General features: G+C 40.5%; 1 protein-coding gene across 5 annotated transcripts in view; it reads left to right on the top strand.

The window, feature by feature from the left end:
• Positions 1-16634, top strand: part of erc1b (ELKS/RAB6-interacting/CAST family member 1b) — a 432645-nt gene that overhangs the window by 207587 nt on the left and 208424 nt on the right. For all 5 annotated transcript variants that reach the window (XM_007898509.2, XM_007898508.2, XM_007898513.2 and 2 more), the window contains one exon: positions 4387-4547. In XM_007898509.2, the coding sequence (XP_007896700.2) occupies positions 4387-4547 (161 nt within the window). The remainder of the gene's footprint in view (positions 1-4386; positions 4548-16634) is intronic.

Here is a 16634-nt window from a genome sequence, read left to right as displayed (position 1 = left end):
GTTGTCAAAGCTATACCACTTTAAAATTATATTCTGGTCCCTAGACCATAATTGCCCTTAAACAAAAGCTTCTTATTTTACCCAAACTCTATGTACACAAACTGTCTACAGCACATATCATTAGAAAGAGGTAGAACATTAATTAAAACAAGGTGACCCTGACACTTTTCAGTCAGTCTGTGTTAAAGGGGCACCACCATATTCAAGGAAAAGCATTTGATAGCCACCTTTGTTTCCCAGCACATAGACCAATGCAAGTAACAAAGTGTATCCTAATGGTCTATTGCATTTACTTATATGTGATTTCAGTATTATGGAAGTACACCACTGGCTTTTGACCTTCCATAAAGACATTTTTCTTTTCAACAACATGCGCAGGGTAGCATCTTGGAGCTGCTTTAGATTTACATGAAGATATCCAGGTATATTTGGGACTGTTGTATTATTCATCCAGCTGAGGGCGGGGAGGGAAGTTTCATCTGTTAACTGAATGCCTGACATGCAGGTGAATCATTGAGAAATTGCAGGTTAGTGTGTAAAATGAAACTCCCTCCCCCACTTGACTTGTTTTCTTAAGTTATTATATTGTATAAGGTTAAACAAATTATTTTCCCTTTTGAAGGGGAATTGTAGAACTGTGATGATGATGGTGGTGGGGGGAGGGTATATGCGCAAAATAATTTTTAATTAGCTGAATTTTACGGATGTGGAACTGGAGAGACCGGTGAGGAGTGCATTGTAGAAATCAAAGTGGAAAATAACAAAAGCATGGATAATGGTTTTGGTGGCAATTGGTGCTGGGGCGGAAATGACTGAGTCCGTCTTGGTTAGAATAATTGACACTTAATGATGGAATCCATTCTCTTACATTCCATGATACTTTTCTGAGTTTAGAAAGTAACATATCTTAAAGATGAGAGACTGCTTTTTTAGTTGTTGCTCTAGTGATATTTGAAACTAGACTTAAGCAGCAGTTTCGCAAATCCAGTCCAACCCAATAACATAGTTGCCATTTTGATATGCCCTGTTGTTGATGCTATCCTTTCACTAAGATATAAAAATGTATGCAGAACTAAATACATCAGATTTTACAATATATACCTGCTTAATTTTTATGAAGTAGCAATGTTGCTGTTCGTTAACAGCTGATGCTGTCATTAAGTATTTCCCTTGCCCTCCGCAGCAGGAGTCTGTAATAGACTCTGCCAATTGCTATCATTCAGTCCAGCAGTACTTTAAGCTGTTTTTATGGTATTTAAGAGCTGCAAATAATTCCCCACCTTTCCAAAAAAACACCTGTCCTGCCTCCTGCCAGCCATTGTATAACCACCTGTACTGCTTTGCTTATTCCTTTGATACATCAGAGCTGATTCTCTTGCATATTTACATTCAGAGATAAATATTATTGAGACCTGGTTGTAAAATAATTGCTTTCTTCCAGGAAAAACTGAAATGTGATATTTTAACTCCTTTTAGAAAATGCAACTGGCACAGGTTTTGTAATAATTCAGCTTTCTTTATATGCTTTGGATGATATTTGTTTGAGGGTAAATTTTCTTTCCTCCTGAAACTGATTTATGAAACTGCACATTTGGTTTTGATGTACTTTGCCTTTGCTTTCAGTCCAAGAAATTTCTTACCAACTTTTCTACATAGACTGTGCCACAGATTTAAATTCCTGCTCTGCTGTCTGCTGAGAATTATATTATTACTATGACTGTATAATAGAGAGTCTTTCTAAGAGCAGTACCATTCAGTGTTTGCAGCTGGCAGCATTGCACCACCTTGTGTTTTTGGTATTAAAACAAGCTGTTGCCCTTTAAGATCATTTCAAAGAATGCTTTAGCCTGTGGTAAACAGCTGTTTTTGTGAATATACAAAAAAGTTCACTGTGGTGAGAAAATTCAATTAGAAATCTACAATTTTTTTTAAAAAGGCATGATTTTACATACCTTTTTTGGTGTTTTGAATCACTGAGTTCTCTACTTTATGCTCAGGTTTACATCTGTAAAATTTGTAACTCCAGACAGCAGGCGTTTGTCTGCAATCAAGAATTATTATGACATTTTTGACTTGTGTTAAAACCATGTCAACTGCTACCACACACTCCCTCTCTCTTCCCCCTTCACTCTCCACCTCCTTTTGCCCTCTGCACAACCTCTTTCAAACTCTCTATGCTTTCTGCATAATCCTTCTCTTTGGCCTTTGCACAACTGCTTCCTTTCCCGTTTTACTCTGTGTACAAACCCTCATTTCCTCTTCCCCACCTTTCCAGTCCACTCAACAGTTTGCAACACTGTCTGCAATTTCTGCAAGTTTTGAAATATCCTTCCACTTTTAATAATAATAATCCTTACATTTTCCACTTATCCTGATGTATACTGCTGGTTTTTAAAGCTAGTGGATGGAAACTTGAAAATCTAACCCTGGTGAGGACAGTTGAGCTTGACATTTGTTGGAGACGAGAACTTGATCTTGACCTTGTGGAGTAGAATGTAACATCCTACTGTTAAGTGTTTTCAGGCTGTTCTGGCAACCTTTTCTGTCATTTTGTTTTACTACCGTGCAGCTGACGAAACTCCAGAATTCCATACAACCTGTCATCACGTTGAAACTCGAATAAAGTGTTTTTGATTGTTCACAGGCTCCTTTTTTATTACTAATTTCAGCTACTATGTTCTAATCAGAACCTACAAAGTGCCCTTTGATACTGAAAGCATAATTTGTACAGTAAACAAAGGGTTAATAATGCCAGAAACATTAACCTCCACCTATATGACATTTGCAAGTTTTTTTTTCATTTGAAGAATTGGGATCATCTAAACTGCAGAGCTCCCCACAAATCAGATGAATGGATACCTAGGCTATTTTGTCCAAAGGAGTGTTTGCGTACTGTGGAAATAACCCTTCTCTCCTCAATCCAAAACTGATGAAAATCTGTCTTGGGAAGGAGAAATGGTAAGAGGAAGAACTGAGAAAATCTAATAATTATTTGGGCTAAATCTAATAACTATTTGACTCAAATTCATGCTGTGAGCTACAAATGAGGAAAGACTCATTGCACTTTTTGAAAAACCTTTTGCATTCAGCAAAGAAAATGCTCAATGTGTCCCAATAAGTTGAAAAATGGCTGCAATTCTCTATGAGGTGTGCAGTCCAACCTACCACAGAATAATAAACAAATGTGCCCGGTAAGGAACTTACTCAGGCCAAATGGATTGAAGTTAGTCATATGGCTGAACTTTAGATGGTAAAGAGTTTCATATTTACATTTAATCATAATTTCTATCCCAACTGGGAAGAGTGTTGGTTTCCCAGCTCCTTGGGACGTCCTCCCGACATGAAAGGCGCTATACAAATGTAATTTTGTTGTTGTTGTTCCTTGTTCTTATTTTCAGAGGGTGAAAGATGGGGAGTTAATTCAGAATGTTTGTAGGTGTTTACACACAACAATTTTTAAAGAGGTTTCTCTTCATTATTTCATTAGATATCTCAATAAATGCAAATTAAAACTGAAGTGATGTACATGCTTTTTTTAAATCATTTGTATAATTTAAATGTTTTTGTAAGATACATAATTAGAAGTGACAGTTTTAGAACTGTAGAAACAGCTGAGGTGCATTAGGACTAATTATTTTTAGGAACGCTGCAGTTGGTGTCAGAAATATAGATTTGTATTGAGTGTCTTATGAAAGACCTATGCTTGCTATTGCACTGTCACTACTCAGAAATTCATTGCATGTACAAAGTATAAATCATACCAAATTGCATGAGTGAAACACGTTTTCAACACAGTGCTGTGTAGGACAAGAAATCTCTTACATTTCCCCTCGTGTCATCACAGAGAGATGCCAAGCACAAAAAAAGGGAAAATAATTTCTGGGGCACCAGTACTTTCCCCAGCTGATGTTTCTTCATATGTGAGTGACAACAGGCGATTTTGATCATATGGGCATCAGAACCAAATCAGAACCTCTCCTTATCCAATGTCCACATCTAATAAGATTTCTGTAGGAATCACAGAAAAGTGATCAAAACTGACTATCCCAAGTCTTTGATTCTGCAACTAATTTGCTATTGCTGCTCTACCAGAGATGAATTAACTTAGTACAGATTTGAGACAGGACATGGAACCTTTCTCTTCTATATTGCTTACCCACACAATGTGGTAGAATTTGACCACTGAGAAGTTAGGAGAGTGTTTGGAAAGCTATGAATCAATGGGAACCATGAATTATATAATTTATAAATTGTAACATGAGTGTTTGTCTAAATGTATGCCATTTTAGCATTTACAGCAGGGTGGTTGAGTGAATATTATCGTAAATGTTAACATTGAACTGTGTTTAATGTTTCATTGTTACTTTTAAATTATTGGTTATGAAGGTGGAAGAGTTATTGGCAGCTATGGAAAAAGTGAAACAGGAGCTGGAGATGATGAAAGCCAAACTATCCTCTACTCAGCAGTCCCTTGCAGAAAAGGAAGCCCATCTCACGAACCTACGTACTGAAAGGAGGAAACACCTCGAGGAAGTGCTTGAAATGAAGTAAGGACAATCTTTTCACTTAACTATTTCAATTATAAAATTATCTTACTCTTCATTTCCCTTTCCCGAACATTTTTGTTCTGAATGACTAATTCAACTTCACCTTATATTTAAAACTCCAAAAATATTTAGTTTTTCACCTTGATTTCAGTGAAAGTAAACCTGCACTATTTGAGATACTGGGTAACGATTTTCTCGGACTTTCTTATAAAGTAATCTGCCTTCGTACCCAACTGTCCACTTTATATAATACAGGAACATAACTAATTTTTCTCCATTCTCCAGAATGCAGAGAATAACTATGAATTGTGATTTCAAAAGATATCAGGGGGCCATTTCAATTGTATTTTATTCCCAAATGATTATCTTTAAAAAAATCTCCAAAAGGATTAGTATGTTTTAAGGTAAGTGCTTCTTTTATACTTTATATGCTCTATACCTCTTTGTTGAGATGACATCCGGTCACCAAAATACTGTTACCTAACTTGTAAGTGGAGATGCGTGGATGCTTTATAGCTGCCACTGAAGGTTTTGCTGCACTTGCAGAGGTGATATTTCAGACAACACCTTGAAAAACGGTGGGTAAAATTAGCAACGTTATTTAATCAGTAAAATTGCTGATTTTCAAGGTTTTGTGGAGAAGTTGTGAAGAGTACCTTGTAATATATGTGCGGCTGGAGCATGAGTTGTGTACTTTTGGAAGTCTATTTTCAATGCATTCAGTCAAACCCATCATTTAACCGCACACTACTTGCTGAGTGATGGGAAATGACAGTGGTGTTATGCAGCAAAATCTCATTGTTATATTGAAAAGGAAACTTTTTAGCCTGAAAATTGATTGTGCATTTCAATTTCTGAAGTGTTGTTCAATGAATGAAAGTAGCATTTCTACATACAAAATACATTTATTTTTATAAAGTGGAATGTATGAAATATTTGCAAGGCTGCTGGATTTGCTGAGTTATATGATATGGCCCATAGTAGAATTTTTCTCCTGTACTTGTATGGGACTTTATGGTGGTACAGTTTTCGTGAATACAAGCTCAGTGGTCAGTGCATCAGAAAAACAAGTTTGAAAAGGATCATATTGGAAAAAAATGAAGTATGGTGATACAAAATAGATGCAGGAATTGAGGTTCATGAGCAAGGGAAAAATAAACCATTGACAGCGAGTGATACCTTTTAATTATACAGAAATGCCAGCAGGCTTTTCCAGGATATGAGAATTCAGCAGTCTTTCTTGTGACATTGTAGTTGCCAAAGAATATTCAACTATTTGATCTTCTCAGCAGTAAACACTCATTGTAATAGTTCTTGGCATTCTCTGATTTCACTTTGAGCCAAAGAAAGCAACAAATTAATGATTTTATGAACAAAGTCATCTTTTGCAAGCTAAGAAAAGTACAGGGAGTGTTTATCATTTAACAGGTCAAATAGCAATATACTCTTATGTAGCACTTGTGTTTCAGTATGGGAAATGGGAGAATTATGATTATGTAAATAACCTTTCATTTTTTTCTAAAAAAAAATCTCTCCTTATGTGATACACTGCCCAGATGAAAAGACTACATTGGAGCCTTTGTTCCCATGCTTCCCAGCACCATTTTAGATCCCCAAATATACTTACTCGTGAGTCAGTAAGTCAGTGAGAATCCCTGTTGATTTTCTTTGTTTGGGAAGCATGTTGAGACATATTTATATATTTTTTAAAAATGTTTACTTTCCCCTGATTCATGTGTTCGTGATTGCAATCTAACCATAAAGCTAAAGGTGGTTGTTTTACACATTTTTGTTATCATATATTTTTTCAGTCAGCCAATATATGCTGAAACCCATCACCATGCTTAAGAGTATCCAAATCAAACTGAGAGATCCTTACATCCCACCTATACATGGAAATTCCATCTTCATTGGTTGTTGTTCATACAATTTAGATTTAAATAATGCTTTTCATGTTGGGAGGATGTCTTAAAGCACTTCACACAGCTGAGTGGGCACCTGATCTGGCGGAGGGGAGCCGATGAGGGCTGGGAGGAAGAAAGATAACAATAAATTGTATTTATTTTGTGCCTTTCAAGACGGGAGGACGTCTCAAGAGGCTGGACAGTGAAGGGTTTGCTGGGGGTTTCAGTCAAGAGGGGTGGAGAGCAAGGGGGGGTGGAGGTGGGAGGATGACTGAAGGCACGGTCAAAAAGAAAGGTCTTGGAAGAAATGAGAGAATGAGGCGGAGCAGCTCCAGAATGGAGTTCCAGAGGGTGAGGGCAGAAAGGCTGAGATCGAAAGTGCAGTCAAAGACTTGGTCTTAAGGGAGGTTTTAAAATTGGGGACGGTGGAGGGTCTCTGGGCTGGAATTCCAAAAGACAGAGGCAGAAAGGATAAAAATTCTCATTACTGCTGGTGCAGTGGGTCAGGTGTGGGACAGTGTTCGCTGAGCAGTGAAAGACATCAGTTAGTAGGGTTGCTAGAAGTCATAGCCGGGGTGAGTTGAGGCCTGCTATGTGATAACAATCTTGAATTTGATATGTGGGTAGATGGGGAGCTGATAGCCTGAAAGTGATTTGCTCACAGAGCCTGGTGCAAGAGAGGATACTAGTTACAGAGTTCTGGATGGTCTGTGGTTTGTATAAGGTGGGGAATCCGATGACCGGATATTAGAATAATCCAGCCTTCATGCCTTGGATGAAGGCATGAATAAGGCTCTCAAAACCCTGAGTTTTGTTGGAAAATTATATTTATGAACATAAGTGCAATTTTGCCATTTAAGAACTTCCTCAAAAAGCCTTTTATGAGCACAAATATTATTGTGGTTCTTAAAGATGGAACTTTTAGCAAGGGAAGCGATCTCATGCTTTGTTTTGTGTTTGAGTAAGATCATTTGTGAGCTCCGAGCTTTATGTTGGAAAGTAGACAACCTATTAAGTTGATGCATTAAATTCCAACTGCAATATTTGATACCTTTCCAGGGCCCTGGGCAATAGATGCGGAACGTGGGCTCCTGGAACTATATTTTTGTGAAGCATTAGGAGGTATACTTAATTATCCCCAATTGTATGTGTCAGACAACAATAAGTGCAGCAAAGGAATTTGTATTTCAAAGTTAACTTGAATAAAAACATTTTTCACATTTTTAGTCCCCCCTATTGTTAGCTTTCTACATTAAGCCACAAAGCTGTGCATCAAACTCAAGAATTTCCTCTGATTCGCTCTGTGGGGTCTGTTTTTTTTAAAAAAAGGATGAGGTTGAGCCACAGGCACAAAATACATTTATTCAAATAAGGGAACAATGGGGTTCCCTTTTTCCTCTCGTCAGTCATTTGCATGATGCTTAAAGTCACTGTGCAGAACAGTATTTTAATGCACCAATTTTTTCTTCGCTCTTTTGTTCCCTAAAGGCACCAAATCATGCTGGAGTACTGAAAGAGAATTGTATTGCTCCACAGGGAGGAACAGCCTTGCCTTTTGGCTATGGGGCACATCATCACTAAGCATGATCCTGTGTCAGTTTACTCCTATAGTTCCAGGTTTACCCAGAGGGAATCTTTGGAACTTACTTCCACCAGTTAGAGTGCATTGTTTGTTTCTTAAATTTACCTCAGTTAATTCTACCTGTATGATTCCACATGAGGTGGGGGTAATGGATAAAATCATGAATTAAAATATTTGTGGGAGAGGTGAAGAAATAATTCATTATTGAGCATTACAATCTTTCAACTCATTTTATAGGAACACGGGAATAGGAGGAGGAGGCTATTTAGCATATTGACCCGATATACTATTACTAGAAAATGGCGATCTTTTAATTTTGTTTTCCTGGCTTTTCACCATATCCCTTAATGCTCTTACTTCCCAGGTGTCGGTCTATCTCCTGTTGAAATACTCCAATCGATTCAGCATTTACAACAATAGCTTGTATTGATATAGGATAACTTCAGGAGGATCCTGGATTTACAGTTATCTTTGACAGTACAGATATGTTCTGATCTTACGTTGAACAGCTATAGTTCTAATTTTAATTTCTATCCCCATGTTTTCTATCCCTCTACCAGACCTTGTCATTTCCCTTCATTAATTTAAATCTGCTCATTGCTTAACCTTCTCAGATAAATAATAAATCCTTGCACTTGATGTAGAATCTTATCGGATTGTCAAACACTTGACAGCATTTTACTCTGAAGTGTAGTGGCTGTATTTGTTGGTGACCAAAGCACTCTATTTGTACACAGCAATTTTCCACAATGAGCCACAAATTGAATGATCAATTTTAACTGGAAGATTGGTGGCCTGAACAATGGGAGGAACTCCCTTCTCTTTTGAAACATTGCCAACGGATCTTTAATGTCCATGTGAGCGAGCAGACGGGACCTGGGTTTAATATCTCAAAAGGTGCTACCAACTGAGCTACCAGGCTGACACACTAGCAACTGCGGCAAGGCAGAGGGATAGTGGTAGAAAGCGCTGGAGGTTAGGGACAAAGTGACTCAAGGCTCAATCGCCATTGGGAGCACGGAGGGGGCAGGGTTTGTGCAGCAGGCCGATGTTAGCTCAGTTGAGCAGAGTGACCGACCAGAGAAGTAGAGTATGAGAAGATTGGAGAGGTAGCCAGGTGCTGGAGCCTGACAGGATTTATATGTGATGCCGAGAATGTTGCAATTGATAATTAATAATCCTTGCATTTGATATAGTGCTTTTCACGTCTTCTAGGTGTCTCAAAGCACTTCACAGAATAGACTGTAAAGTGAATCGACTGTATATTTGTGGGCAAAATGCAGCAGCCAATTGCGCACAGTAGTGTCCCACAAACAGTCATGGATTGAAGTGACCCAATTTATTATTGTTTTTTTTTGAGGGATTATTATCAGGCGTGTGGAGTAAGGAACTATGCCTAAGGTTTCGCCCTGCCAGGATTGAACCCAGGACTCTCGCTTGCAAGGCGAGTGCTCTGACCACTGAGCTACAGGGCTCCACGGACATAATTGTGGAGAATTGAAATGATGATTGTGCGGTGTTTGGTGCAAAAGAGGTAACGATTTTTGAGTTTTGTTCCAACTGTAGGACACTTCTTTCTTTTCTACTGTAGGCCTCTTGTTATAAAACCCGTGATTTAATTTGCCCTTTTGATTGCCCTCTTGAGCCTATGAACAAGATTTATAACTTTATTCTGAGGCAGCCTGTACAGTTTTAGGCTTTTCATGCTTTTTTAAAATATTTTATGTTTGATACATTTGTTGTTGTTGATACCATCGTCTTGTGACCAAATGAACTTTTTGAGAGGTGTAGAGAAGTGAAATTAATTTACAGAATGATTTTTTAAAAATCCATAAGGTAATTTGATTGCTGTGGGCATTAGTCCAGAGAGATTAAACTGATTTCTGTTCTTTTACTGTGGTACATTTGCACATTTGTCACTAATTCACCTGAGGCTGAAACTGGAGAGTTTGCACAAGCCAAAATGTTGGGAAGTGCGGGTAGTACAGTGGTGTCTAAATAGGTAACAGGTTCTAAAGAGAAATTGGGAAAGATGAGAGGCAACAAACCTGATTTTGAAAGTATTTATTTTAAAGGTGATGATACATCTGATTTAACTTCAAGAAACACCTCCTCTTAAGTTGATGTCACCTTCCTGTTAGCTAACACAAAGTTTAGCTTTTTTTAAAATGTGGTGATTTCATGGGTTTATGCATATGTTGTCAGCTAAAGAAAGATTGTAAAGGAAACAAACTTGGGGGAAAAAAATTGTCTGAGGCAAGACGAGATGGAGGTCAAGCTTGGCAACTCTGCTTTGAACACTGAATGACTTTTCTATTGCCATTCAAGATTTTGGTGCTTTGCAAGTTTTCTGTAGGTGTAATTTATTATGACTTGTCTTGGAACAGTCATAACATTAAGCTGATAGTGTACAGTATTCCTAGGTGTTGTTCTTCTGGTTGTTCAATTTAATATCCTCAACACCGATTTGTTGACAAAAAAGATTTCCAAAAATATATATTTGAAAAAAGACTTCCTGATTTGAGCTGTTCTCCTGTTCCTCTTTCTCGAATCGCCTCATGCCATGATCCATCCTTATCTTTGAAGATGGGAATCCAATTTCCCAGACTTTTGTCAATGCTGCCCTAAACTGACGGTAAGAGTGGTCAATATTCTCCTCCTTATTGGCAGGGAGAGCAAAGATTCTCTTTCATGTCCCACCTCCCCTTCTCCAGCATAACTGAGATTGAGAACTCGATTAGAGGATTAATTGCCCTGATCTGCATTCCACATTACAATAATAATAATATTTACATTTGATATAGCATCTCATCACAATGTCAGAATGCCTCAAAGTACTTTCCAGGACCTAGTGTGAAATGTAGTGACGTGTGTGTTTGTAGGTGTGAACGTTCCATGACCAAACAGTGCAAAATTAAAAAATGCATTCTTCGATGAAGCCATTTTTAAGAAATGAAACTATACTTATTATACAGTTGTCTTACTTTTTTGCCTCAGTGAATGAGATGTTAACATATTTCTTACCATTTGTGGCTTTCATCCATCAAATGCTAGGACATGATGAAACCTGTCTGTCCTCTTAGACAGTGGAATACTAGCTCAGTTACTTAAGAACACTTCATTAGATTGTAACCAAAGTTCAGCGTTTTTTGTCAAATGCTGAGTTGTCCCAAGGCAATAGGCTGAGAATTAATCATACGTCTGCTTCGCAAATAATATTAAACTGAGATAGCTATGAAAACACTTGGGAATTTTGCAAATGTTGTCACGTAAACTCCGTCAATGTGTTTAACAGTAAAACTAGTGATGCATTCACAATACAATAAAATTTACATTTATATCGCACCTTTCACAATTTACATTTATATCAAGAGGATGTCTCAAAGGGCCTACAGCATTTATTCTGTCCTCTCTCTCCTGTGATTCGGTGGACCCTTGCTGATATTTACATGAGAAGTGGAGTTTTTCTTCTGGTTATCCACTGAATCCTGGTTATCCACCATATGCTCCATGAAGCTCACCACCTGTTCCCTGGACCCCATCCCCATTCCTCTCCTTAAATCCCAGCTCCACCTCCTTGCCCTACTACTCGCCGACATCATCAACCTTGCCCTGTCATCTGGAACTGTTCCTACCCCCCTCAAAACAGCCACTATCACCCCCATCTTGAAGAAACCTTCCCTTGACCCATTATAGCTATCCAGCTACCAGCCCATCTCCCACCTCCCTTTCCTGTCTAAGGTCCTTGAGAGAGTCGTCGCCTCCCAGCTTCGCTCTTTCCTCCCACTCCCTCCATCAGCCCCTCCAATCGGGTTTCCAAGGAAACAGCTCTGGTCAAGGTCACAAATGACATCCAGACAATATGTGACCAGGGCTCCCTCTGCCTCCTCGACTTCTCCGCCGGCTTTGATACTGTGGACCACTTAATCCTCTTCCACCGCCTCTCCTCCCACCTCAACCTTCGAGGTTCAGGTCCTATCTTTCACACCGCCTCCACTTCCTCTCTGCAAATGGCTTCTCCTCCAGCCCCCGTACAATCTCATGCGGCGTTCCTCAGGGCTCTGTTCTTGGTCCCCTCCTCTTCACTCTCTATATACTCCCCCGTTGGTGACATCATCCGCAGACATGGGGTAAATTTCCACATGTATGCGGATGACACCCAACTCTACCTCTCTGCCTCCACCCTCAACTCCAGGACTACTGGTGTCCTGACCAACTGCCTGTCCAACATCAAGTCCTGGACGAGGGACAACTTTCTCCAACTGAACGTCAGCAAGACTGAGGCCCTCCTGATTGGCTCACGCAAGCGCCTCCGCACCTCAGATGCTGGCAGCATCAGTCTCCACGGCTGCACACTCAACCTCACTAAGCCAGTCAGGAACCGGGGTATCTTATTTGACCCTGAACTGTCCTTTCTCCCCCACATCCGCGCCATGACCGGCATTGCCTACCACCATCTCCGCAACATTGCCAGACTCCGCCACTCACCCCTCAGGCTGCTGAAACCCTCGCCCCCGCATTCGTCACATCAATGCTCGATTACGGAAACTTCCTTCTCATTGGCCTTCCCAACTCTTCCCTTCACAAGCTACAGATCATCCAAAACTCTGCAGCTCGTCTACCAGGCTCCGCGACCCCATGACTCCCACCCTCGCCCAACTCCACTGGCTCTCCATCCTTCAGAGGATCGAATTCAAGATCTTCGTCCTCACTTTCAAGACCATCCGTGGCTTTGCCGCCTTCTACCTCTCTGACCTGCTGACTCCCTACCAACCTGCCCACTCCCTCCGTTCAGCGGGCTCCGGTCTGCTCCATGTCTCCCGCCGACCCGCCCTACCATCGGTGGCTGGGCTTTCAGCTTTTCTGCCCCCACACTCTGGAACTCCATCCCACAGTCCCTTCATCTTGCTTCCTCCCTTGCCTCCTTCAAGACCGGTCTCAAAGACCCTCCTCTTCGATCGTGCCTTCAGTCGCCCTTTCACCTCTCTGCCTTCCCTCACCCCTACCCCACCCCTCCCTCATGCTCAGATCCTGACCCCTGCCTGTCCAGCGCCTTGGGACATCTTCCTGATGCGAAAGACGCTCTATAAATGTAATTTTGTTGTTGTTGTTATTCTCTCCACATCGAAGTTCACCACAAAAATTCAATTTCATTGGTTACTCATTGAGTTTATCGGGCATTGTTGGTGCAAATTAACTAACTTTTTGCCTTCATAACATTTGCTTCAATTCCAATTCCTAATTAATCAGTAAAGCTCTTCAAAATGTTTCTATAATACAATAAAAATACATATACAGCACCTTTCACAGTAGTAGGATGTCGGGAGGGTCTTGACAGTCCTGGTTTATATAATAATAATAATCCTTGATTTGATATTGCGCTTTTCACGTCTTCTCGGCATCTCAGAGCGCTTCACAGAATAGACTGTAGAGTGAATTGACCGTATATGTGTGCGCGAAACGTGGCAGCCATTTGCGCACAGCAGTGTCCCACAAACAGTCGTAGATTGAAAATAACCAATTTATTATTGTTTTGTTTTGGAGGGATTATTATTAAGCGTGTGGAGTAAGGAAACTTGCCCAAGGTTTGGCACCCGAGCTGGGGATGGGAGCTATTGGGGGGGAGGCAGTGGAATGAGATGACTGAAGGCGCAGGCCAGGAGTAAGGTCTTGAGAAAGACATTGAAGGAGGTGGGATAGGGGGCAAGTGTGAGGGAGTTTGGGATGGAGTTCCAGAGTGTGGGGGTAGATAGGCTGAAAGCCCGACCGGTGATGGATGGACGGAATAAGGCGGAGAACATGAAGCAGGCTGGTTCCTCCTGAGTGAAGGGAGCTGCCGATCGGTACAGTTTGAGTAGGGCGCAGATGTATGGTAGGTCAAGGCCATGGACGGATTTACAGGTTAAGACGAGGATCTTGAACTCGATCTGCTAGGGGATGTTTCCATCTTATGGAGGCGGGTGAAGATGGAAGTGGTAGAATCTCAGAAAGTGTTACTCAAATTTTAGTTGTTATGACTTTCAGATAGTTATTAGTGCCATGCACAGCAAAGTGGGATCAGTGACATTTAAACCATACCCTCATACACAAACTCTCTCTTCCCCAATCTCAACTGTCTTTTTCAGTTTCAAAAAAGTCTTATTTTGTCTCATTTGCTCTATTATTATTATTGTCAATTCTTTCTAAGTTCTCAGAAGATGTTGGTTAAAGAGAGAGTTTAGGTTTTAAAATCCCACACAATCCTTGAGCTCTTGATGAGTTGCATCCATATAGTTGTATGCTTAGTCCTGTAGCTCAGTGGCTAGAGCACTCGCCTCGCAAGTGAGAGACCTCGGTTTGATTCCCGGCAGGGCGAAACCTTAGGCATGTTTCCTTACTCCACACTCCTGATAATAATCCCCCAAGAAAAACAAACAAAAAGAAATAATAAAATTGGTTAATTCAATCCACGACTGTTTGTGGGACACTGTGTACTTTAGAGTAAATTCTTTGAAGAGCTTTGAGACGTCTAGAAGATGTGACAAGAAAGGATTATTATATTATTTTATTATTATAGTCCAGAAAAGTTCTATGGACGAAACATCTGTACCTCCAGCAAAATCCATCCCCCAAATTCTCTGTCTCAAAACAATCACAGGGAAATACTTGAGATTTGCCTGTTTTTTAAATCCAGCAGATACTTTGTTGAAGTTTCTAACAGCTCAAAACATTGCATCAAATTGAAAAAAAGGGCTTTGAAATAAATTCTAGGTTCAATATTTTTTACCCTAATAATGCAGAAAAGGTTGTTTTTGCACATTTCTGTGCATTTGAAAAGTGAAAAATGTTGAGAATACATTTGTCATTAAACTGTTGCCTCTTACAGTATTTGTATTTCTGTGCTTTTTGAATTATTTCCTCCTCTCTCAATACCAAGTTCGCAGGGGTATATTTGAGTGTTGTTCAGATTTCTATTAATTGAAGAGTCAGGTTTGTTTTGGCAGCTCTGGGTCACAGATGGACTATGAGTTCAGTTAACATTATTATTTTGCAAAACTGGGCAGGAAGAGCTATATTCTCAAATCTTGAGTTTCTTTGCTGTATTCAGCTTATGGAGTACTGCAACTGGTTGACCTTTGAATCTGTGTATCTTAATAACTTGGGTGTTCATTTGTTGATTGAGTGTTATTTTGTGATTGAACATCCTCACTCACAGAGGGAGTGGAAGGATGGGTATTGAGAATATCTTTCACTTCATGTTTAAATCAGCAAATATATTAATGCAATTAAATCCATTGCAACAATGTCGCTAGAGGTTTAAGGTGCTGTCATTCGATTAAATAATAATAATCCTTGCATTTGATATACATTAGCACCTTAACAAGTTGTCTCAAAGCGCTTCATAGGATATACTGTAAAGTGGTGTGATTGTGTGTATATTGTGGGCAAATGCAGCAGCCAGGTTGTGCACAGCAATATCCCAAACAGTCATAAGATGAGTGACCAATTTTTGAAGGTGATTGCTGAGAAATTCCCTTTAAAGTGTTAATTTGCTAAACAAGAAAGTTGAATGAATAGCAGAGGAACACAAATTCACCAAGGAGTGCATCAATTCTAATACCACAGAGCTTAGAACTGTACAGTTCAGTATTGGGTTGATAATTCTGAAGCTTATATAAATAATTTTCCTTGCATTTGATATAGTGACTTTCATGACAGGAGAATGTCTCAAAGTACTTCACAGGATATACTGCAAAATTTAGCAACTCTATATCTTGTGGGCAGATGTGCAAGTCAGTTTTTGCACACCAATGTCCCACAAACAACCATGAAATGAATTACCAATTTTATCTGGGAGATTATTGTCTGAGACTCCGGAAGAAGCTCCGAATAGCGCCATGGGATCCTTACCGTCCAGCTTAACAAACAGACAGACATAAACCTTCAACTGTCCTTTCTACCGACATCCAAACCGTAACCCACTCTGCCTTCCCTCACCTCCGCAACGTCGGCCAACTCCACCACTAACTTACACCACAGGCTGCCGAAATCCCCATACAAGCATTGAGGCTTGACTATGCAAACTGCTTGCTTGTCGGCCTCCCCAATTCCTCCCTCCACAGCCTGTTCATCCAGAATTCTGCAGCCGTGTCCTCTCCCACACTGGGCTCCGTGACCCTGTCACCCCCATCCTCGCCTGACTCCACTGGTTTCCCATCACACAGAAGATACAGTTCAAGATCCTGGTTCTCACCTTCAAAGCCCTCAATGGCCTTGTTACCCCTGCAACCTCCTAATCCCCTACCAACCTGCCCGCTCACTCCGCTCAGCGGGCTCCAGCCTACTTCACGTCCCCACCTTGCTCACTCCACCATTGGCGGGCAGACCTTCTACCACGCTGCCCCCACCCACTGGAACTCCATCCCGCAGTCCCTTTACCTCGCCGCCTCCATCAAGACCCATCTCAAGACCCTCTTCTTCAACCGTGCTTTCGATCACCCTGCTTCGCCCCCTCCCTCCCCGATCCCGAACCCCAGCTTGGATACGAAACACTGACTGTCCAGTGCCTTGGGATGTTCACCCGACATGAAAGGCACTATATAAATGTAATTTTGTTGTTGC

Source organism: Callorhinchus milii, unplaced genomic scaffold, assembly GCF_018977255.1.
Source record: "Callorhinchus milii isolate IMCB2004 unplaced genomic scaffold, IMCB_Cmil_1.0 Scaffold5, whole genome shotgun sequence".
Taxonomy (NCBI): Eukaryota; Metazoa; Chordata; class Chondrichthyes; order Chimaeriformes; family Callorhinchidae; genus Callorhinchus; species Callorhinchus milii.
This window is presented reverse-complemented; position numbering and strand designations above follow the sequence as displayed.